The sequence below is a fragment of the Pelophylax lessonae genome, assembly GCF_965119305.1.
Source record: "Pelophylax lessonae genome assembly, chromosome: 3".
In the NCBI taxonomy this organism is placed as follows: Eukaryota; Metazoa; Chordata; class Amphibia; order Anura; family Ranidae; genus Pelophylax; species Pelophylax lessonae.
The window spans coordinates 315695508-315719369 of NC_138770.1; the positions used below are offsets into that span (position 1 = coordinate 315695508).

General features: G+C 43.7%; 1 protein-coding gene across 3 annotated transcripts in view; it reads left to right on the forward strand.

The window, feature by feature from the left end:
- The window catches only part of DVL3 (dishevelled segment polarity protein 3), a 327108-nt gene that overhangs the window by 239232 nt on the left and 64014 nt on the right, over positions 1-23862 (forward strand). For all 3 annotated transcript variants that reach the window (XM_082249429.1, XM_082249427.1, XM_082249428.1), the window contains exons 5-9: positions 17315-17450; positions 18163-18256; positions 18953-19022; positions 19305-19444; positions 20630-20706. In XM_082249429.1, the coding sequence (XP_082105555.1) occupies positions 17315-17450; positions 18163-18256; positions 18953-19022; positions 19305-19444; positions 20630-20706 (517 nt within the window). The remainder of the gene's footprint in view (positions 1-17314; positions 17451-18162; positions 18257-18952; positions 19023-19304; positions 19445-20629; positions 20707-23862) is intronic.

Below are 23862 nucleotides of genomic sequence, written 5' to 3' on the forward strand. Positions count from 1 at the left end.
ACATCACTTCTGAAGTTGTGTTCATTTAAGTCTCTTCAAAGTCTCTTCTAAGTCACGCTAAAAAGTCACTCCTTCATGGGGCGACTTTCTGGTCGCAGTAGTGTGAACCGGCTCTAAAAGTGTGGTAAATTTAGTTAATATGTAAAGTTAAAAAATAAAAAAGGAAATTTTTTATTAAATATCTATATGCAGTGGTAAATATAAATAATCAACTATATGGTTAGGGAGCAAAATCTCTAATCCACTCTGAGAATAACGAACAGAAGAGATATACTGTAAATACTATTAGCGGTTAAATCTGGTAAATATCATCAGACTCAGAGATTACATTTTTTTTATTTAAAGGAAAAAAAAAAGTTAGACATTTGTCAATTTTCAGACAGAACTGTAATATAGTATGTATGACAGACTCCCTTGTGATAGGCAGGTGACTTGATAAAAGCTACCTGCGCCTGCTGTCACTTATGCTGACTTTACAAAAAAATATCTTCTTTCAAAAATAATTTTATTTTAAGAACATTAGTTTGATTTTCTAATTGTTAGTGGGGTCAAATCGACATTCTTTTTCAATCACAGTGATGGGAAAATTCAAAAGAGCAAAATAGAGAATTTCTTGGTCGAAGGAATTTTCAGACCGTGTATGTGGTTTTCATTCAGAAATTACATTCATTTTAAAAATGAATGTTAAAAGCAAGTGAAATTTTCAAACAATATTCTTTCAGCGAATGTACAAAGATTTTTCATATAAATAGTCTCCTCCGAAAATCGATACGTGTATGGGCAACCTAAGGCTCAGTTCACACCTATGTCGTGCTTTTTGCTGTGCGTTTTGCGTTTTTTGCGCACGTTATGATCTTGGTTAATTTGGGCAGATTAAAAACCGCATATCGCTGCAAAAACGCATTACATGCTTTTCTGCAGCTTTATTATGGAAGTCTATTGAACCAAAAAAGCAGTTTTGCATTGAAAAGGTCCTTGACCCTTTCCAAATAGGCAGCGTCTGAGAAAAGCATAGATGTGAACGTGTCCCATAGGAAACCATATTAAATGAACTGTAGTGCATTTCTGCAAAAAGCACTTAAAAAAATACATTGGTGTGAACCAGGCCTAAGACATTTACTAGCAGCGGCGTGTTTTTTTTTGTTTTACCTGTCATAATGGGGTTAAAAAGAAATTAGCCTTTTATAGTACAAAAAGAGCAGATAATCGCTACTTTAAGGGGTTAATTAAGGCCCTGTTCACACCTGAGTGTTTTTCAGCTTTTAAAACGCTAATCTCTGAAGTCTCAAAACGCCCAACAAGCAAAATCCCATTCATTTCAGTGGCCCCTGTTCACATATGAGCATTTTGTCACCTGAAGCTCAAAAATGTTTTTGTTAAATGTCAATGCCTGCCTTCAAACACCTGCAAAAAATGCCAGAAAAAACGCCTGAAAAACACCCAACAAATCACCTGAAAACGATAAGCTCAGTTGTGAAGAGCCTTACACTGTGAAACAGTGAAAGTAATAATATGTTACACACATATATATATATACACCCAGAAGTAGGATATATGGGCATTTTAACTAGGAGGCATAAATGAAGCTATATGAAGGGTGAAAAGGAGATCTAAATATTTTAAATTAAAGTAGTACTAAAAGCTGATATATAAACAAATGCATTCTGTATGCAGGCCAGCTAATCAGCTGACCAACTATAATCAATTATGAAAATAGTTGACGACTATTTTCATAATCGATTAGTTGTTTCGGCCCTAGTTCAGAGGGAAGTAATCTGAATGTTGGCGTGAAACAAGCACAGTCACTGAATAAAGCAAGCCATAGATCAATCGGATCTCGGCCAGTTCAGCAGGGACCAGCCGAGACTTGATTAATTTATGAGCAGGCTGGTTGTACTGAAGTTAATCCATCAATTGACTTCTTTCCTGTAACCCGTGGTTTCAGAGAAGAAAATTGCATAATTTATGGCTTGCTTAAAGCGCAGTTCCAGCCTTTTCTGTGTTTATTAAAAGTCAGCAGCTTCAAAAAGTGTAGCTGCTGACTTTTAATAAACGCACACTCACCTGTCCCCCGGTCCAGCGATGCCACCACCCGAAGCCTCGATCCTCTCCCTCTGGTCTCAGCGGTGCCGACATCACTGGTGTGGGCACCCGGCTGTGACAGTTTGCGGCTTCACAGCCGGGTACGCACTGCGCATGCGCGATTTGCGCTGTGCGTCTTGATTGGCCGGCAATCTAGTGGGACCTCTGACATGTCCCAGAAGATTGCAGGGAGGAAGGGGGAGAGGAGAACTTCCGCTCAGGGCGCCGCGGCGCTCCGAGCGGAAGTGGGAGCAGGTACCGGTCAAAGCTAGGTACCCGCTCCCCCCCCCCCAAAAAAAAATGACATGCCAGATGTGGCATGTCAGGGGGTTAGGACTACTTAAAGCGGAAGTTCCACTTTTGGGTGGAACTCCGCTTTAAGCATTCATTCAGTAACCATTGACCCACAAGTGATTAACTGATAAGTGAAAGAAGAGAGCATGGTAATGCATTGTGATCGGACTAAGGAACCAAAAAAAAATAAATCACATTAAATGGTTTCAGGAACTAACCTGTGAAGTATTTAGCAGCTGAGGTAGTCCCCTAGACTAGCTAATGAAGGGCAATTCCTCCCAGAAACCTGTTACTGCACTTTTAGCCTTCTGCTCTGCTTCTGTGTTTGGCTTTATATGTCTGTTTGGGATCCCCCAGTCCTCTCTCTGATATTTAGCTGTAGGGCTGTCCTGTCAGTCGTGTCAAATTGAATCAATTTAGTTGTGGGGACTACCTCTGAGTGTGCCACTTTATATGAAGAATATTTGTGATTTGTTACGATCCTAGCTCATTTACACAAAACACTTCTGTAGCTTTTTTTTTTTTTTTTTGATTGATCCTGCTCTATCCTTTTTATCTTTGCTTACCTTCATTAAAGGTGTGCAAAGGCTAAGACATTTTTTACCTTAATGCATTTCTTTGTTTAGGCATCAGCATCCCCCCTCCCTCTTACTTACCTGAGCCCTCATTCGATCCAGCACTGTGACACTTCCACCTCTCACCGACTTTTGCTGGGGCACTGGCCATTGACTCCCAGTGCTGTCTATGGGGGAAATGGTGAAGAATTATACAGGATGATTTTGGCAAGTTGGGTATTCAACCTAGGAGGGGGAAACTGATCCAGCTTTGGCACATCACATTAAGCAGAATTACATTATAGTGCAATTCGTAACCAAAACCTATGTTAAACGGTAAAAAAGCTAATAGCCGGTTTTGTAACATAAAGGCTTAAGGGGGTTTTGTGGCTACCAACAGACAGAGGCAGGTGTGAGGAGGAATTAAAAAATAAAATGGGAGTGGGCTCTGGTGACGGTTAAAGCATATCTAAACACAAAAGCAAAAATGTAATCTTTTGCAGCTTACCAAACCTTAAATGTGGTGGCTACAATAGTTTTCTTTTTTTAAGCCGGCACAGCTTAGTTTACTTCACTTATATCCCTGGCATTGTCCCTGGGTGCTGGGAAGACTAAATCCTGCACATGAACAGGAGCTATGTTATCCAGCACCAGCTAGTGAAGAGGCACAGAGGGGGAATGCCAGAGAGACTTGGACCATTAGAGGAGGTATATTTCGCACTGCTTTAACACTGACAAGGTGACTGAAAATGGTCAGCTTTTATTCATTTTGGTAACTGCTTAAAAATTGCAAAGCGTGTTGACGGGGGAATTGGCGATTCTTTCCCCGAGGCAGGGGAAGCTATCCCTGCCGGGAGAAAACAGTGATTATCACTAGTTGCTATAAAAGCAGCTAGCAATAACCGCAAGAGAATCCAAAAGGCTGGTTGTACCAAATTAATCAATCAACTTGGTATATTCAGCCTGCCCTTGAACGTTTGGAATTGGCAGGAACCAGCCGAGATGCGAACTGTGTATGGCTGGCCTTAGTCTAAAAATAATTTCATGGAATTAATGTAGGTACAGTGAATAATTTGCTGAATAATTGTCATTTAAAATGTGACCACACTAAAAACTGAAAAATTACCTGGGCAGGAAGGGAGTCAAACAGTTTGGTTTTGAAATGGTTAAGTTCTGGTGATCTGCAGTTTTTAGGTTTAGATATATTTTGAGGTGGAGGAGGAGAAATTGTTACTAGAGACCGAATCCCCCAGTCGCTAAGCGGACATAGGACTTTAAAATAATAAACTGTAGCCATTGTCATAATATAAAATCGTTAATTCTTACCACATCATAGTGTTGGACCCACTGATAATGGGGTACTTTGACGCAGTGGTGGGCTTGAGCACGATATGGCCATATGGTGGGACCAAATCCCCATTTTTATTTATGGATTGTCTCCATATTTGATAGTCATTTCTTTTGCATGTGTGCGCTATTCTTTTTTAGTATACATGGCATAAATACCTGCCTGTTCCTGTTTCCCCCTGTATGTGCTAATCACGGTAATCAGTCTGCTCTCTGCTCTGAGGCCCCTCTCCCCTGCCTGTGAGTTCCCATGCCTGTGTGTGAGAGTGATTTCCTCCCTGCCCCTGCTGCTCTTCCCTGTGGCTTGAAAAGGACATTTATAATTAACTGCCACCCACTCTGTTTTGTGAAGATCTTAAAGCGGAGTTCCGGCCTCAAAATCGATAAAATCGATTTTGGGCCATCTGCTTGCTAAGGGGAACCTGAAAAAGAAAGGGGAACCTGAAAAAGAAATGGTTACTGGCGATATTTTTTTGGTCACTTACCTTATTCTAGAAGCAAATATACTCACCTTCCTTCCACTTCCTCCCTCTGCGGCCGTGGCCCGCGCCGTCACTTCCGGTTTGCGTTGATTCCTGGGAGCTGAACGTCATCGCTCCCAGGAATCAATGCGCCTGCATCGGCCCCGCTCGCCACTTCCGGTGCAGGCGCGGCATTCACTGCTAAACAGCTTCTGGGCATGCCCAGAAGCTGTGCAGGGATACCGCGCCTGCACCGTAAGTGACGAGCGGGGCCGGTGCAGTGCATTGTGGGACTCCGACTTCATGGAAGAGGACACGAAGAGGGATGCTGCGGCTTCAGCTGCCCACACCTGAGATGGCAGCGCTGGAGGAGAAATTTTCAAGGTAAGTATTTCTTCTTACAGGTAAGTGCGACCCGGGACAGTTCAGAGGCTATCCATTATGACTGTCCCGGGGGTATTTTTAGCTCAAATTGACCCCCGAGGCCGGAACTCCTCTTTAAGCTCTAGATGTCCGTTTTTTTACAGTTCTAATCCTAAATATCTTCTCTCACAGAACCTGATGTTAGTCCCGGTTCACACTTGTGCGATGCGGGAAGGCTGCAAATTCGCAGCCTCTTCCCGCATCGCAAACGCACATCTGGCAGTTCACACTGCAATATGCGATATGCAGGGGGTGTCAATTAAATGTTAACGACACCCCCAGTTTGATCGCATATCGCAGTGCGATCTGACAGTTCGCACAGGATCGGATCGCACAAGTATGAACCACTGTGTGATCCGATCCTGATGCAGCTGGAAAAAAAGGGTCCTGTGCGTCTTTTGTGCGGGTGCAGTGTGAATTTCAGCCATACAAAGTGTATGGCTGAATTCGCATCCGCTCATCCGATCGCATGTAATGAAGGAGCAGTGCGCTCCGAATTACATGCGATCGCCGCACTTGCAAGAGTGTGAACCGGCCCTTACAACCACTTTAAGGCTTAGAGAGTCCGCTGTTCAAGCCAAAAAAGCTAAAACAATCGGCTAACTTAGCCCGCCAGGCTTTACTTCTAATTTGGGCAGTCTGGCCCTTTGCCATCTAAGTGCATTTATGCTGTTCTCTGCACCTGCCTTCTCCTTGCTGTCCCCTGTAATATCCAGCCATAAATCTCAAACCCTGTAGACATGCTATTTAGTGCCCTCAGAGTAGGATGGTTTTGCTGGCCTCAGCACTGCTTTTTGCTGTGGCTCGTACTTTTCTGCCCAAACTGTGAATCATTTGCATAGGCTGTAAGCTCCTGTATAAAGTGTGTGCGCGTGTACTATGTATGCTAATGAGCTTCTGAAATAGGAAACTGCACATGTAAGGTATGTTGTGTGTTTTGTTTTTTGTTTAAAGATTATTTTTCAGGTTTCACAGGAAACACATGTGAGTTTTAATATAGAGGTTGTGGGAAATAGTACAAATACAGGCCTGTAAAGGCTGGCTATGACCACCTGTATCAAAAGTATGAGGTCTTTACAGCATCTGTACCTGCGCCTGAATACACTTTAACCACTTAAGCCCCAGCCCTATTTCGGACACTTTTTGTTCACAAGTTAAAACCAGTATTTCTTCCTAGAAAACTACTTAGAACCCCCAAACATTATATATATTTTTTAGCAAAAATATTTGAAAAATCACATTTCACTGCATTTAAAAAATACTAAACAGTAAAGTTAGCCCATTTTTTTTTTGTATATTGTGAAACAGGATGTCGCGCTGAGTAAATAGATACCCAACATTTTACGGTTTAAAATTGCGCCCCCCCGTAGGATGGCGACAAACTATGGTCAATAGAGATCTCAATAAGTGACGCTTTAAATTTATTTAACGGTTACCACTTTAGAGTTAGAGTGTAGCTCTTTTTTTTTTTTTAATTATTGCCCACGCTCTGGCGATCGCGGCGATACCTCACATGTGTGGTTTGAACAGCGATTTTATTTGCGGCTCGACTTCGTATACGTTTTTTTTTGTGCGCGAGCTAACGGTGACGGGGGCAGCTAAAAAATTTTTTTTCCCTATTTATTTTATTTATTTTTTTTAACTTTATTACAGGTTTTTAAAAAAAAAAAAAAAAAATCTGATCACTTTTATTGCTGTCACAAGCAATGTAAACATCCCTTGTGACACCAATATGTAGTGACAGGTACTCTTTATGGAGGGATAGAGGGTCTAAAAGACCCTAGACCCCTCCACTACACTTCCATGTATGCAAAACGCTAAAAACGGCGTTTTTGCATACAGCCGTTTTTTAAATTTGCTGCACAGTAACCCGGAAGTAACGTCATGGACGCCGCCCCCGTGTTATGTCATCGGAGCCCCGATCAAAGCAGTTTCCGGCATTGATCGGGACTCCGTCCAGCCGGCGGCTGGGTGCTCGGGGCTCCCGGTGGGACGGGAGCCCCGATCAAAGTCACGGAAGGCGGCGGGAGGGGTGGGACGTCCCCTCCCGCTCACCCGGGTAACGATCAAGCGGCTCCCGAGCCGCATCGGTCGTCACTGACGGAAAGCCGACCGTTGGCTGTTAACCATGGTAGCGGGATGGTGCCTCTAGCTAGAGGCCTCATCCCGGTATACCCCGCAAAGTCTGCCGACGTAAATATACGTCGATATGCGGTAAGTGGTTAAAGAGTAAAGCCTCGTACACACGCACCGATTGTTGGCCAACCGATCGACCGTCTTTTGTCCAGTGTTGTTGGTTGAAATGTGCTTTAGACTGCACACAAATTTTGTCGGCCAACAACAACCAACTGCAGAAGTGATGTCATGTTCTGGTCTACTTTTCGTGTGTGTTTTCTTCTCTGAGCATGCCCAGTCTTGCTCATCTGACTTTTGTCGGCCGAAATCTGTACTGACTGACGAACAATCGGCCGTTCTGGTGACGGCCAACAAAAATTTTATAGCATGCACACCAGATTTTGTTCCGCCGAAAAGTCGCAGTCGGTTGTCGTAAGCATCATACTAACAAGCCGACAATCGGCCGATCTGACGTTGGCCGAAAATTTACGGCCAACAATCGGTGCATGTGTACGGGGCTTTACTCTGCTTTTGTTGAGAAAATAAAATCTTTGTTTTGAAGAAAAAAGTTGTAACTTTTTTTATCCACTTAAGGACTAGTCCTATTTCAGACACTTGTTAACAAGCTAAAAAATCAATATTCTTTGTTAAAAAATGACTTGGAACCCACAAATATATATATATATCTCTGTGTGTGTGTGTGTGTGTGTGTGTATATATATATATATATATATATATATATATATATATATATATATATATATATATATATAATATAGTATTTTAGCAAAGGCTCTGGAGACTAAAATGGCAGTTGTTGCAATATTTTTTGTCACACAGTATTTGCGCCGCGGTCTTTCAAACTAAATTTTTGGGGGAAAAATAAATCTCACTGCATTTTAAAATAAGAAAATAAACAGTTAAGTTAGCCAAACTGTTTTTTCTCCAATGTGAATGATAATGTTACACGAATAAATAGATACCCAACATGTCATGCTTCAAAAGTTGGCACGCTCGTTGAATGGCGATAAAGTTTGGTACTTAAAAATCTCCAAAGGGGAAGCTTAAATGTCTACAGGTTACCAGTTTAGAGTTACAGGGGAGGTCTAGGGCTAGAATTATTTCTCTCGCTCGAACGATCAGGGCAATACCTCACGTGTGGTTTGAACACTGTTTACATATGATCACTTTTATTCCTATTACAAGGAATGTAAACATCCCTTGTAATAGAAATAAGCAGGACAGGTCCTCTTTATTGTGAGATCTGGGGTCAAAAAGACGTCAGATCTCACATCAACACTAAAAATAAAAAGTCATTTTTTTCATCATGAAAAAAAAAAATGGGCCCTTTAAGGCCGTTGGGAGGATACGACGTATGACATCGCTCCGGTCCTCTAAGGCCATAGAGTCTAGTGGGGGGCCAGCTTGCCCTAACTCGACTTCCTGCCTAGGAGGGGAGAGGACCGGATCGTTTTCCCCGCTACAGATGGGACCAGGAAACGACGGGAAGGAGGGGGGAATCAGCTGCTGGGACCACTTTTATGAGAGAGAGGACCGCCCGCCCAGTAAAAAAATACTGGGATTAAGGCAGCTATCAGATCCACTTTATGCGACTCGCGGACAGTCCAAATGGCAGTCGCTGGCTACGATTTCAGCAGCCCTGGAAAGCCTGGTGACTAAAGTTGATTTAGTCATGAAAATGGTTGATAGCTGAAAACGGCCGCTGCCTTCTCCATCTATGGAGATGTCCTCCTTGATTCAGAGGCTGATGGTGTCGCCCCAGACGCCCCCTTCACCTGAGGGGTCACTGTCCTCGCAGTCAGATGGTGAAGAGGACCTTCAGCTGCAGCGCGGGAACAAGCATTAGTGGAACCCCCTATTATTTCAGTACGGGATACTTTAAAAGTGGCTGATGAGCCAACGCCAGCAGGGACGCGGGTGGCTTTTGGCTCTCAGAGGTCTCCAAAAGCTGACAGGGTTTTCCCTGGTCCCGACACTTTTCAGTATATTGTGAATGACCAATGGGAACGTGTTAACCACTTGCCGACTGCCTAACGCCGATCTACGTCGGCAGTCAGCCCCTCACAGGCAAAGTGACGTAGGGCTACGTCACTAGCTTGTGAGGGTCTAGGGAGCGAGCGCGCGCCCCCGCGTGGTCACGGGCCCCCCCGCGCGGTCACGGACCCCCCCGCGCGGTCACGGACCCCCCCGCGCGTGTGACCGGCGGACCCGATGTCCGCCGGTCACTCGGCGATCGGCGGGGGAGAGGGAGAATGTCAGGCAGCTTGTGTAAACAAGCCACCTGTCATTCTCCTCGCTGTTAGGATACTGATCACTTGGATCTAGTATGTAGATCCGTTGATCAGTGTCCATACAGCTCAAGCCCCAGCCAATCACAGTAGAAAGCACGCCCCTAGGGATACACACAGCCCCTCCCTCCCAAATAAAGTTAACCCCTTCACTACCAGTGTATTTTTACAGTAACAGTGCATATATATAGCACTGATTACTGTAGAAATGTCACTGGTAACCCCAAAAGTGTCAAAAATGTCAGTCAAGGGTCCGATCTGTCCGCCGCAATGTCGCAGTACCGCAAAAAAAATCGCAGATCGCCGCCATTACACGTTAAAAAAAAAAACAACAAAAATGACAGAAATCTTTCCCTTTGTTAGTAAACGCGATAACTTTTGCGCAAACCAATCAAAATACGCTTTTTGCGATTTTTTTTTTTACCAAACATAGGTAGCATAAAACAAATTGGCCGAAAAAGTAAAAAAATTTTGATTTTTAAATTTTTTTTTTGGGGAATTTCATATAAAAAAATGTGAAAAATATTGCTATTTTTGCAAAATTTACGCTCTTTTTTTGTTTATAGCGCGTGATCAAAAAATCGCACAGGTGATCAAATACCACCAAAAGAAAGCTCTGTTTGTGGGAAAAAAAGGACGCCAAATTCGTTTAGGTACAGCGTCGCACGACCGCGCAATTGTCCGTTAAAGTCACGCAGTGCCGAATCGCAAAATACCCCCTGGTCGGAATGGGGGTAAAATCTTCCGGGGCTTAAGTGGTTAAGCACGTGTTAGTGGTGCCTAAACGCTTTAAACGCCGGTACCCTTTTGCTGAAAATGTCTCCAACCGTTGGACGGTGCCACCTAAAGTGGACTATCCTGTTTCCAGATTGAACTAATCTACCCTTGTGCCTGTGGAGGATTCCCCAGTTTTTACGGATCCAGTGGACAGGTTGGTGGAATCCCTTTCCCGCCAGCTCATGTGCTGGCGGGTTTCATTTTGAAACCAGTTTTTGTGTCTGTTAGTGTCAGACTGTGACGGAATTGATTAGGGGTTTGCGGGAGTCCTTGGACCCCAAGACTGTTCCTCCGGAACAGCTGGAACTGTTGGACCACTTGATCCAGGCTCTGGTATTCCAGTGTGATGCGTCTATGGATGCGGCTCCCCTGGTGGCCAGGGTCTCGGCCGTAGGCATTGTTTTAAGACACATGGTTTGGTTGAAGAGCTGGTCAGCTGACTAAGCTTCTAAGAAAGCCTTAGCTTATCTCCCCTTTCTGGGAAGACCGGTTGTTTGGTGACCTATTGGATGAGTTATTCAAGGGCCTGACTGGTGGTAAGAGTACTCTTCCTCAATCCTCCAAGGGTAAGATACCCCCCTACAAAGCGGGGTCCTTCCTTTTCTGCTCATAAACGTTTTTTTCGTGCCTCTGGGGCGCAAGAAAAAGGTAAGCCATTCAGAACTTTTGGAGGAGCTAAGAAGCCCTGGGGCAAGCCCAAGGCCGGCCAGTCCAGTGCGACAGAAAAGTCATCTTAAGCATGAAATGTCGCCCTCACCCGTTTCAGGGGTGGGGGGACGTCTGCGCTTCTTTCGGGAACCCTGGACTTCCTTCATTCAGGAAGATTGGGTTTGTGAACGGATTTGCTCCGGGTACAAGATTGAATTCTGGTCCCGGCCAGGGGACAGGTTCTTTCAGTCGAATCTTCATTCTTCATCTGTCTCCGGAGTGTTTAAAGGATCTGTGGGAGGCTGTGCGAGATGATCTGGCTCAAGGGATAATTGTGCCAGTTCCTCCGCAGGAACGCTCTCAAGGTTTCTATTCAAACCTCTTCACTGTGCACAGAAAAGAGGGCAAGGTGGGTCCTATCCTGGACCTCAAGGCTCTGAACCGCTTTGTGCGGCTGTAGAAATATTGAATGGAGTCCATTCGGTCGATGGTGGCATCTTTGAATGAGGGGGATTTTCTGGCTTCCATCGATCTCAAAGATGCGTATCTCCACGTCCCCATATTTGAGGGACATCATCGATTTCTCTGCTTTGCAGTGACAGAGGAGCACTTTCAATTTATGGTGTTACCCTTTGGTCTTGCCTCGGCTCCCAGAGTTTTTTTTACCGAGGTCCTGGCCCCCGTGCTGGCCTTGTTACGTCGGCGAGAAATCTCCATTGTGGGATATCTAGACGATCTGTTGCGTGCAGTCTCCCATTCGGATCTGCTGGACAATGTTTCTATCACCATTCAGACCCTTCAAGAATTCTTGTGGACGATCAATGTCACCAAATCTGCCCTGACTCTGTCCGTGCGGGTCACTTATCTGGGGCTGATCCTCGACTCTGCTCTGGCGAGGGTCTTCCTTCCCTTGGACAAGCTTCAGAAGTTGCAAAGGGCGGTCTGGTTGCTGTTGGAGGCTGATCAGTCCTCCTTGTGGGTTTGCATGAGGGCCCTGGGTCTGATGGTCTCGACCTTCGAAGTGGTCCCATTTGCTCAGGCTCATACGAGATGGTTGCAGAAAGATTCTGTCAAAATGGAACAGAGATCCTCGGTCATTGCACCAGAAGATTCAGTTGAGCCATCTCACAAAGTCGGCTCTCTTGGTGGCTCCAGTCACCTGTCCTGTGCCAGGGCAGGTCCTTCCTGCCTGTGTTTTGGACGGTGGTCAACGCGGACGCCAGCCTGTCAGGCTGGGGTGGAGTGCTGGGGAAGCTCTGTGCCCAGGGGACTTGGGCAACGGAAGAGTCTTCCTTATAGATCAGTGTTCTGGAGCTGAGGGCGATCAAGCTCTGCCTGTTTCACTGGACGAGTCGGTTACACGGTTCTCCGGTTCGGGTCCAGTCGGACAATGCCACGGCCGTGGCTTACATCAATCATCAAGGGGGCACCAGGAGTGCCCTGGCGGCCAAACGGGGCCCCTGGTGTGGGCGGAACACAATGTTCTGGCTCTCTCCGCATTCCGCATCTCGGGTGTGGAGAATTGGCAGGCGGATTACCTGAGTTGTTAGGTGTTGGATCAGGGGAAATGGTCCCTGCATCTGGAGGTGTTTCATCTCCTGTGTGTCCAGTGGGGGACTCCGGAGGTGGATCTGTTTGAGTCTCGCCTCAACAGGAAAGTTCAGAGGTTTGTGGCCAGGTCTCGGAGTTCTCTGGCCAACGGCACAGACGCTCTAGTGGCTCCTTGGAGTCAGTATTGCCTGATATAGGCCTTCTCTCAGCTAGTTCTCCTGCTGAGGTTTCTTCGCAGGGTGGCGATGTAAGCCATTTTGTTCGTTCTGGTGGCATCAGACTGGCCTCGGCGGTCTTGGTACCCAGAGCTGGTAAAAATGGTCATGGATTCTCCATTGCATCTTCCTCTGCAGGAAGATCTACTACCTCAAGGACAGATCTTCCATCCTGCTTTACGGTCGCTGGCTTTAACGGCTTGGCTGTTGAAAGCAAGGTGTTGAGGGATAGAGGTCTTTTGATTCTGTGATTCCTACCCTTTTGAAGGCCAGAAAGTCGACCTCTAAGAAGATCTGTCATCGTACGTGGAAATCGTACATTTCTTGGTGTGAATCGCTGCAGATGCAACCTCGCTTGTTTTCTATAGCTGGGGTTTTGGCTTTTTTACAAAATGGGGTTGAGCAGCGCTTGGCGTTGGGTACTATCAAGGCCCAGGTTTCAGCCTTGGCTATTTACTTCCAACGTCTGTTGGCTGCTCATAGTCTGATTCACACCTTCATTCAGGGGGTGCGTCATCTGGCCCCTCCGAAGAGATCCCTGTTACCGCCGTGGGATCTTAATCTGGTTTGGTCTGTTCTTCAAAAGCCTCCCTTTGAGAATATTCGTGAGATTTCTCTGCTCTGTCGCAGAAGGTTGCCTTCCTAGTGGCTATCACTTCTGCCCGCAGAGTCTGAGTTGGCGGCGCTGTCCTGTCTGCCTTATTTGGTGGTCCACAGGGATAAAGTGGTCCTCTGACCTAATCTGTCTTTTCTCCCTAAGGTGGTTTCGGATTTTCTCCTTAATGAGGATATCATGTTGCCTTCCTTATGTCCTAAGCGTAAACGTCCCAAGGCAATGGCCTTGCACTCTCTGGATGTGGTTCGGGCAATAAGGGTTTATCTGACGATTACTGAATCCTTCAGGAAGTCGGACTCTTTGCCCTTTCGTACAGTCCTCGCAAAGGTTTGGCTGCGTCCACTGCGACCATTTCGAGATGGATCAGGCAGACGGTTGTTTAGGCTTATTAAATCAAGGGCCAGGTTCCTCCTTTCCTTGTGAAGGCGCATTCTACTAGAGCGCTAAGTGCCACTTGGGCTTTTCGCCATCAGGCCTCTGTTGTACAAGTTTGTAAGGCAGCGACTTGGTCATCTGTGCACACCTTTACAAAATTTTACAAGGTGGATTTGTTGGCATCTTCGGATGCCTCTTTTGGCCGCAAGGTTTTGCAGGCTGCTGTTTCATAGGAGAATGTTTTTTTGTTGTTCTCTTAGGGGTCTTTTACCTGGGTGAGCTCCTGTTTGGTTAAGCTCTATGTTGCCTGGTTGGCTAAGTTTAGCCTTTTGGAGTTGACGTTACTGTCTGGTTGCTTTTTTCCCACCCCTCGTGCCTATACTGCTTTGGGACGTCCCACTCCGCTTATAGAGATGAGGCTGCGTCTGTTGGACGATAGAGAAAATAAGATTTTTGTAAGATCTTACCGTAAAATCTTTTTCTCTGATGTCCATCGACAGACGCAGCCTCATCTCTATTACAGCCTCAAAACACTTTTGTGGGCTGTAATAAAATTATAGTAAACCGAATAGATTGTTACAGCAGCATGCTGTCATTTGTCTAGTACTGGTTAGAAAATTACTTCATGTATATAACTGGTTGTATTGACCATATGTACTCTGCTCAGGTGAAGCACCCCATGATGCACTATATTTTCAAAAGTATTGGGACGCCCGCCTTTAACCACTTAAGCCCCGGAAGATTTTACCCCCTTCCTGACCAGGGGGTATTTTGCGATTCGGCACTGCGTGACTTTAACGGACAATTGCGCGGTCGTGCGACACTGTACCTAAATGAATTTGACGTCCTTTTTTTCCCACAAACAGAGCTTTCTTTTGGGGGTATTTGATCACCTGTGCGATTTTTTGATCACGCGCTATAAACAAAAAAAGAGCGTCAATTTTGCAAAAATAACAATATTTTTCACATTTTTTTATATGAAATCCCCCCCCAAAAAAAAAGTAAAAATCAAAATTTTTTTAAATTTTCAGCCAATTTGTTTTATGCTACCTATGTTTGGTAAAAAAAATCGCAAAAAGCGTATTTTGATTGGTTTGCGCAAAAGTTATCGCGTTTACTAACAAAGGGAAAGATTTTTGTCATTTTTGTTGTTTTTTTTTAACGCGTAATGGCGGCGATCTGCGATTTTTTTTTGCGGTACTGCGACATTGGGGCGGACAGATCGGACCCTTGACTGACATTTGTGACACTTTTGGGGTTACCAGTGACATTTCTACAGTAATCAGTGCTATACATATGCACTGTTACTGTAAAAATACACTGGTTGTGAAGGGGTTAACTTTATTTGGAAGGGAGGGGCTGTGTGTATCCCTAGGGGCGTGCTTTCTACTGTGATTGGCTGTGGCTTGAGCTGTAAGGACACTGATCAACGGATCTACATACTAGATCCGTTTTATCAGTGTCTTTACAGCGAGGAGAATGACAGGCAGCTTGTTTACACAAGCTGCCTGACATTCTCCCTCTCCCCCGCCGATCGCCGAGTGACCGGCGGACATCGGGTCCGCTGGTCACACGCGCGGGGGGGTCCGTGACCACGCGGGAGCGGGAGCGCGCCTCCGGGGGCGCGCGCTCGCTCCCTAGACCCTCACAAGCTAGTGACGTAGCCCTACGTCGCTTTGCCTGTGAGGGGCTGACTGCCGACGTAGATCGGCGTTAGGCAGTCGGCAAGTGGTTAACCACTTCTGGACCAAAAGGTTTTACCCCCTTAATGACCAAGCCATTTTTTGCGATTCGGCACTGCATTACTTTAATGGATAATTGTGCAGTTGTGTGATGCTGTTCCTAAATAAAATGGGTGTCCTTGTTTCCCCACAAATACAGCTTTCATTTGGTGGTATTTGATCACCTGTGCTATTTTTTTTTTTTGCGCTATAAACATAATAAAAAAGAGGGACAATATTTTTAACATTCTGCTATATAACATTCCCAATAAAAAATATGTAAAAAAAAATTTTTTTTCATAATTTGAGGCCAATTTGTATTCTCAAGTTAATGAAGGGGAGGGGGGGAGGTATCGCGCTTCAGGCAAAACCAAAAGATGGTGTTCACTCAATAGTGATAATAAAAATCAATGTGCATATAAAAATAATATAATATAACTTCTGTGATATTATCCAAAAACAATCCACAATTATTACGCACTTAGATATGTGAATGAATAAACAGTAATGGTGACAGCACTTCCAAAATAAATTTTATATATATATATAATATATAGTGTTCTAGTGCTATATTGACAATAAATTATACTTTAAAAGAATACATTAGCGGTGAATAAAGTGACAGGTGCTCATAGATTGCAAACAGATACAGGTAAGTATCTATAAAGTGCTTATAAGTGAAAAAAGGTGCTTAGTGTCCCAGTAATGTCCAAATCATGTGACCCGCACACGCGGTGTTTCTTCTTATTTATCTTCGTTGTTCCACCTCCACCTTACACCAAATATTTGTGGGGGTGCTTCTTACTCCTTAACCCCCTACGGGGGGGTATTAGCCTCTCACCTCAAACTGAACAGGAATGTGCCTTATGATATTATGGCTCTCCTTTTCCAATCCTTCTCCTAACCCACTTCACATATGGGGGATGGTGATAGCCTGTTCTCTGGATCGGGGCAAATAATCTCTGGATATACTGCCAATCTCGAAAAAAAAGTGCTTATATAGTGCAGTATTTTCGTAAAAACATTTATTGAAAAGAATATATATAATGCACTGACATAAAACGGGGGTTTAAGAGCATACAAACGAGTACAGCTATCCTGCGGACTGTCTCTCCGCTTCCAACGTCACTTCCGGTATACCGCCCTACGCGTTACGCCACTTCCGGTCACGTGGCTTCTTCAGGAGATCCCCTGAAGAAGCCACGTCACTTATTTTCAAAAAGTTTTTGGATGCTGCAGCGTCTGGGCACACTGCATCCTCTGCAAACACACCCTAACAAGCCCTTTCTTATGGGATAAATTTAGTCATTTGAAATGTATTTTCTAGAGTGTTATCTTTGGTTTCCAAAGACGAAGCTGGCTGTGTCTGCTCAGTGCCTCATGTTTGGATATAATCGTGACACATCTGTATAGTGGCCAGGTTTTCTTGTTTCCATCTTATGTCTTTGGCTACATATACACAGATTTCTTGACCACCATTGCATGATTGAAATTTCAATGTGGATGAGCACATTGGTTTTGAGTAATAAGTACATTGTTTTTTTTGCAGCAGTATAACACGGTTCCCCTTTCACATGATTATGGTAAATTATGAAAAAGGAAAATGTGTTAGAACAAAAAGAGAACAAAATTAATGTAGAACTGTTTATAGCAGGCTTTGGCTAACAACAAAAGCATTGTTTCAGAATGTTCATTATCTAATTTTTGCCTCTTGTGCTCACTGATGTATGTCTTGATCTACCCATGTCTTCCTTTCTCTTGGTTTTCTATAAATCCTAGATAAATACTTTACATTCTAACTTTTTTTCCCCCTGTGTTTGAAACAGCTCCCAGGCTAAATGGTACATCAAAGATGGAGAGACGCAGGGACACTGGAGGTTATGAAAGCTCATCCACCCTTATGAGCAGTGAGCTGGACACAACTAGCTTCATTGACTCTGATGAGGATGATTCCACTAGCAGGTATAGTTTTATTTATTCCTTTTTTTTTCTTTTGGTGGGGGGGGAGTTTTTTTTTTTTTTTGTCGTACACTTGACATGGAATCATGCTGCCCTCTACAGAAGCACATGGGTACCATTAATTCCTAATTACATCTTCACGCATCTAGCAAATGCAGGTGCATTTGTGGCCACCAAAACGCATTATACTGCAGTACTTTTTGCACATTTGGCAGTCAATTAAAATGTATAGTCTGTTGAAAACATGCGCTCGGATGCACCTTTATGGTTTGAACTAGCCCTGAAAGTTAAGCCTGGTACTCATGGGCCAAATATACATATAGTTTACTTTCTTTGCCAGTGTTAACAATTAAGACATGGGTTAAGGGAACCCTTATCAATTATCATATGTATGCTTGCCTCATAACCGCAGGTAATGAAACTGCTTAACCTGCTCCTTGCAGTGATTAGGCTGCATAAGGGAAAACAGTTATTCTGTGAATAGAGAACGCTTGTTGCTGTACAGAGGATTTCCTGTGTATTAGAAATCTGAGTGATTGACAAATCACTTTTTCAAAGTTGGGAAATGGTAAAAAATACCTCAACACACATGCATCATATCACTGCATTGGGTATCAATTTTTGGCAGGTTCTAGTGTTTGTTCAGAGTCTAGTGAAAACAGGTAGATCCCTTACTGTACTGTTTTTTCTATTTATATATTTTATCGGTTTGCAGGTTTAGTAATTCCACGGAGCAGAGCAGTGCATCTCGTCTAATGAGGAGGCACAAGAGACGCAGAAGGAAAACCAAAGCTCCTCGTGTTGAGAGGGTGAGGTCTATCTCTTTAAAGACCTTGTTTAAAAAAATATATATATTGAGTACAGTCCATGAAACTCTTTTAGGGCTATAGCTAAATAGCTTAAACATCATTTTTTTTTCTTCAAGTATGGCCAAAGCTCTTGGCCATACTAATTCTGTGGGTCACAGGAGTGCACAAAACTGTGACTCATATTCAGCCAGGCTAAAGTCTGCTGTCAGCTGATGCCGGCTGCTCCTGCCCCCTCCACAGTCTCCGGCTCTCTGCTCACTGAAGACCTAGAAATAAGCAATCAGTGATCTTTGATCCAACCAATTGATCAAGCCGCTTTTTATTTTCGAGTAGTATACTTGGGAAGTTTTTTTTTTTTTTTACATGGAGCGTTTTCTTCACTCAACAAGCGGGTTCAGCAAGAAAAACATTGTCGCAGATCCCTGCATCCACACAAGCGATGTGGTTTCAGGGATCTCTCCTGCTGCATTATTGTATTCTGACAGCGGGCACTCAGGTTCCCCCACCCATCAAATTACACTTATCGGCTCTGCAGCCATTGGACGAATTTCGGTACATGTATACCCAGCTTTAGGAGATGGTATTTTACTGAATTGTGTTTTAGAAACCAAAAAAAAATGGAACATGATAGGAGTGTGGAGATTTATTGAAACCTGTATAGACATTACAGTAACAATTTTTTTTCCCTTTTTCCAGTCTTCTTCTTTCAGCAGCATCACGGACTCGACTATGTCTTTGAACATCATCACGGTCACGCTCAATATGGGTGAGTGTGGTATACAGATAGACTCCTCCTTTTCTCTAGCTTGTCCATAACAATGTCAATCCTTGATACATCTTTACCTTTACAATGTGTTGGTGCTGGTGGGGCATCTATTAGTTTGTCCCAAAACAGACATTTGGAAGTTTTTCCTTTTCCTGTTCAGACTTCAAGACATCAGCTAGCTGTTTTTAGGTTTCTGTGTATTTCATAGACTGATCTTTTATTTCTTTGTGTTTATTATTTGCTGTTAATTATTTTCCTGTTGTGTATTATCTGTGTAACTAGAAAAGTACAACTTTCTGGGCATCAGCATCGTTGGACAAAGTAATGAACGTGGGGATGGAGGAATCTACATTGGTTCCATCATGAAAGGAGGAGCTGTGGCTGCTGATGGGAGGATTGAGCCAGGAGATATGTTACTGCAGGTGCTTGTTGTTACATCTAGATTTATCCTGCAAACCTGGGAAAACAGTATTATGAGTCATGCACACTACAGCTGTCAAAACACCAGTTTTGCAGGGTTTTGACATTTTATTTCTGCCCTTATACACCCTTCTATGTTAGCCTATGTGTCCATGCACCCATAGGCATTTACAGGTATTTTGAAGCAGTGACGTTTAGGGACAGTACTCTGAATCCACCAAAATCACAGGAGACGTTTTTTTGGGCAGAAAAAACACCCGATGCGTCTAAATGCTAGGTATGTTAAGCACCTGGGTGTTCATTAATTTCAGTGGACAGAATATTCTGGCCAGTGAAATGAATAACCACCCAAATGCTTGATGCGCCTAAACGTGTTTTAACGCTGGTTTTCTTCTCGCAGGAGAAAATCATAGTGTGCACGGGGCCCTAAAGAAAATCTTTGAAGTGAGAAATATGTAGGTTGGCATTGTCAGTTACCCAGCTGTCATGCTGATGCTTTGGTACTTTCAGTCACTGACCCAGATCAAGTATAGAGATGAGAAATTTAGATTTTTATGACTTTACTTGCTACATACATTCTCTGGACTTTACCACTGACCCAGTGTTTATAAATCTATTAACGAGTAGTTTGCTTTGTGGTCTTGTGGTGCAGGAGAGTGCTTTTTTGATAATGCAGTACACTGTGATGTAAATTACTAATTTGCTATTGCAAGTTCTGTGGGTTTGTCCTCCGAGCAGCAGGGGGTCCTGCTGTGCTCACAACCAATCTGTCTAGATTCTGCTAATTTATGGCTTATGATGCTATATAATTACCAGCAGTGTTTGCTGCGGATTGCCTTTACGATTTAAGCCCCAAAAAGGGAAAAACGCATTTGAGGAGTTCTCTACAGGTGGAGAACTGGAGCTGAAGCCATCTTTTACTCATCTCATTCCATTTATGCAACAAGGAGTAAGTGTCTGTGTGCAGACAGCCACCATTTTGTTGAAGCAAGAAATATAGGTTATCTATCTATCTTTAATGTAACTGCGTCTTTATATTTTATCAAAAAAGGCTATAAAAACTTTTGTCAAAAAAGGCTATAAAAACTTGCAACTGCTACCATTTTAATTGTTTTCTAGCACAATATATGCAGATTTCTTGTCGAGTCCTGCAAATTAACCAGATCCATCATCTTTGATTTCTGCAGGTCAATGACATAAATTTTGAGAACATGAGCAACGATGATGCAGTCAGAGTCCTTAGAGAGATTGTGCACAAACCAGGGTAAGTCTGTAAAGAGATGTAATTTAATATATTTATGTATATATATATATGTGTGTGTGTGTGTATATATATATATATATATATATATATATATATATAATATAAGGGAAAGTTGGGACTTTAAATGAATGAGTTTTACATTACAGATAGAACTCGCAAGCATTCCTCACAGCAACTCATCCCTGAGTACGTTGGTCTTTGGTTATCATGTGTAGGCCTCTATTTAAAGTGGTTGTAAACCCTTACATCCTTACATATACTCTGTGAATTGACTGGCCTCAGGTGTTACACAGAGATGAAAGTTGGGCATGTTTATCTGCAGTCCCATCTTCTCTACATCCATTCAAGCGGAGCTCAGTGAGGATAACCATCGTCTGATTGAAGAGAAGGAACACAGCACACAGGAATAGAGCTGAGTCTGTCAATCAGCTGGAGCTCCCTCCCCGGCACTTTTTTTTTCTCTTGGTGTCAGAAAGACTTGTCAGATTTGATTCATGCAGATAGCCGAGTAAAAAGAAGCAGCAGACAGAAATGACATGTGGTGCTCTTAATTGAGACAGGTACACACTATAATGGAATGTGCTTTGTTGATATTTCTTGTCTGAGGTTTACAACCACTTTAACGATTTTAAGAGGAGTTCCAGCCACCTGTCAAAAATAAGTCAACAGCTACAAAAACTGTAGCTGCTGACTTTAAAAAAAAACAAAAAAAAGCAGCCACTCATGTGTCGCACGATCAAGGGTTGCACTCAGCCCAGCCGTCTTCCTCCCCTGTCATCATTTGGCGGCGCCGGCATCTTTACTATGGGTACCTGGCTGCGACAGCTTCGGGCTTCACTGCGCATGCGCGAGTCACCCTGCACATTGTGAATGGTGGATGCCGTCTTCTGGGACCTGTCAGTGTCCCAGAGGACTACACGGGGAGGGAGAAAGGAGAACTTGCATTTCTGAGCACCACGGCGCTCGGAACGGAAGTGATGGGAAGCAGGTACCTGTCAAAATCATGCACCCCCCCCCCCCCCCTCCTCAAAAGTGCCAATTGTGCCGCTTTTGGGTAGAGTTCCACTTTAAGGTACAATGTCTTGTATAGGGATAGGGACTGTCTACATTTTCCTGTAGCAGGCTATTGCATGCAGAGAGGGAGTTGCAATCTTGTTATGTAGCCATACATATTGTAAAGTGGACTGTTAGACATTGCACCTGGAATCATATAAGCTTAGGGCTGGAAGGGTAAGCTGCTGTTATGAATTTATATGAAAATCCTGTTATGGACATCTAACAGGTAAATTTAATTTTTCTAAATCATTTGTGAACCTTTATTTATCCTCCCTCTACTATAATTAGAGTCACAGCATTTTACACCAGCCACAAATGGCGAATGGGGACAGTATAGACCCCATTCACAGAAAACCTTGCTGTTTTTCTGAAGAATGCAAGGTATTCTCTGATTGGACAAGGTATACAGGCAGGGCAGTGATGTCATATTCTCCGCCTCATCCAATCTATGAACGCTTTGCATTCATTGAGATAAATGCAAAGCGACCTGTAAATGGCTCCTGCGCCAACTGTCTTCCTTATGCAGCACTGCAGCTACGGAAAGCGGCAGCAATCACTGTAGTAGTGGTTTCTACTACACTGATGATCTGCTTTCATGGAATACCACATTCTTAACCACTTCTGGACCGGCAGGATTTGCCCCCTTAATGACCAGGCCATATTTTGCGCTTTGTCACTGCGTTACTTTAACGGACAATTGCGCGGTCGTGCGACGCTGCACCTAAATAAAATTGATATCCTTTTTTTTCCCACAAATAAAGCTTTCTTTTGGTGGTATTTGATCACCTGTGCGATTTTTTTTTTTTTTTTTTTTTTTTGCGCTATAAACAAAAAGAGCGACAATTCTGAAAAAAAAATATATATATATATATTTCTGCTATATAACATTCGCAAAAAAAAAAATCAAAAATCCAAATTGATAACATTTTAGGCCAATTTGTTTTCTGCTACATATTTTTGGTAAAAAAAAATTGCAATAAGCGTATTTTGATTGGTTTGCGCAAAAGTTATTGCGTCTACTAACTACGGGAAAGATTTATGTCATTTTTGGTTTTTTTTTTTACTAGTAATGGCAGCGATCTGCGATTTTTTTTTTTTTTTTTTTGCGGTACTTTGACATTGCGGCTGACAGATCGGACCCCTGACTGACATTTTTGACACTTTTGGGGGGACCAGTGACATTACTACAGTAATCAGTGCTAAAAATATGCACTGTTACTGTAATAATGACACTGGCAGGGAAGGGGTTAACAGTGTGGGTGATCAAGGGAAGGGGTTAAATGTGAGCCCAGGGGAGTGATTCTAACTGTGGGGGAGGCGTGGCTTGTGAAATGACCATAGAGACCTGTGTTCCTATATAGAAGGATCACAGGGGCTCTATGATCATTCCAGGGAGAAGAACGGTCAGCTGTGTTTACAACAGCCGACTGTCCTCCTCTCTCAGCGGGGAACGATCGCAGGTGTCAGGCGGCAATAGGAGCCGGCTGCATCGGCTTTCCCGCTGAAGAGCGGGGGCGCGCCCCCTAGCCTCCTGCACGCCACCGACGTATAGCTACGTCGGTTTGCCCAGGAGTGGCTGCCTGCCGCAGTATAACTGCGGCGGCCGGTCGTAAAGCGGTTACATTTCTCTAGCGCTCATCGACAGACGTAGTCCTCGGTGATACACCACCTTCGAGGTAACATAACCCGAAGGTGGTGTATCACCGAGGACTACGTCTGTCGATGAGCTAAGAGAAAAGGATTTTACGGTAAGATTTTACAAAAATCCATTTTTCTCTAGCGCTCATCGACAGACGTAGTCCTCGGTGATACACCACCTTCGGGTTATGTTACCTCGAAGGTGGTGTATCACCGAGGACTACGTCTGTCGATGAGCTAAGAGAAAAGGATTTTACGGTAAGATTTTACAAAAATCCATTTTTATCCAAGCTGGACTAATGGAACTATGCAAAAAAGCCATACCTGGAATTCAACTTTAAAATAATGCAGCTTATCAGTGTTTAGAAGTGGTGGCTGCCTTTTATTTCTTTTATTTTTTTTCCAGGCTTTTTTAATTTAGTTTTACCTGGTAATTCTGTAAATAGCTACAGTTTTGTCTTG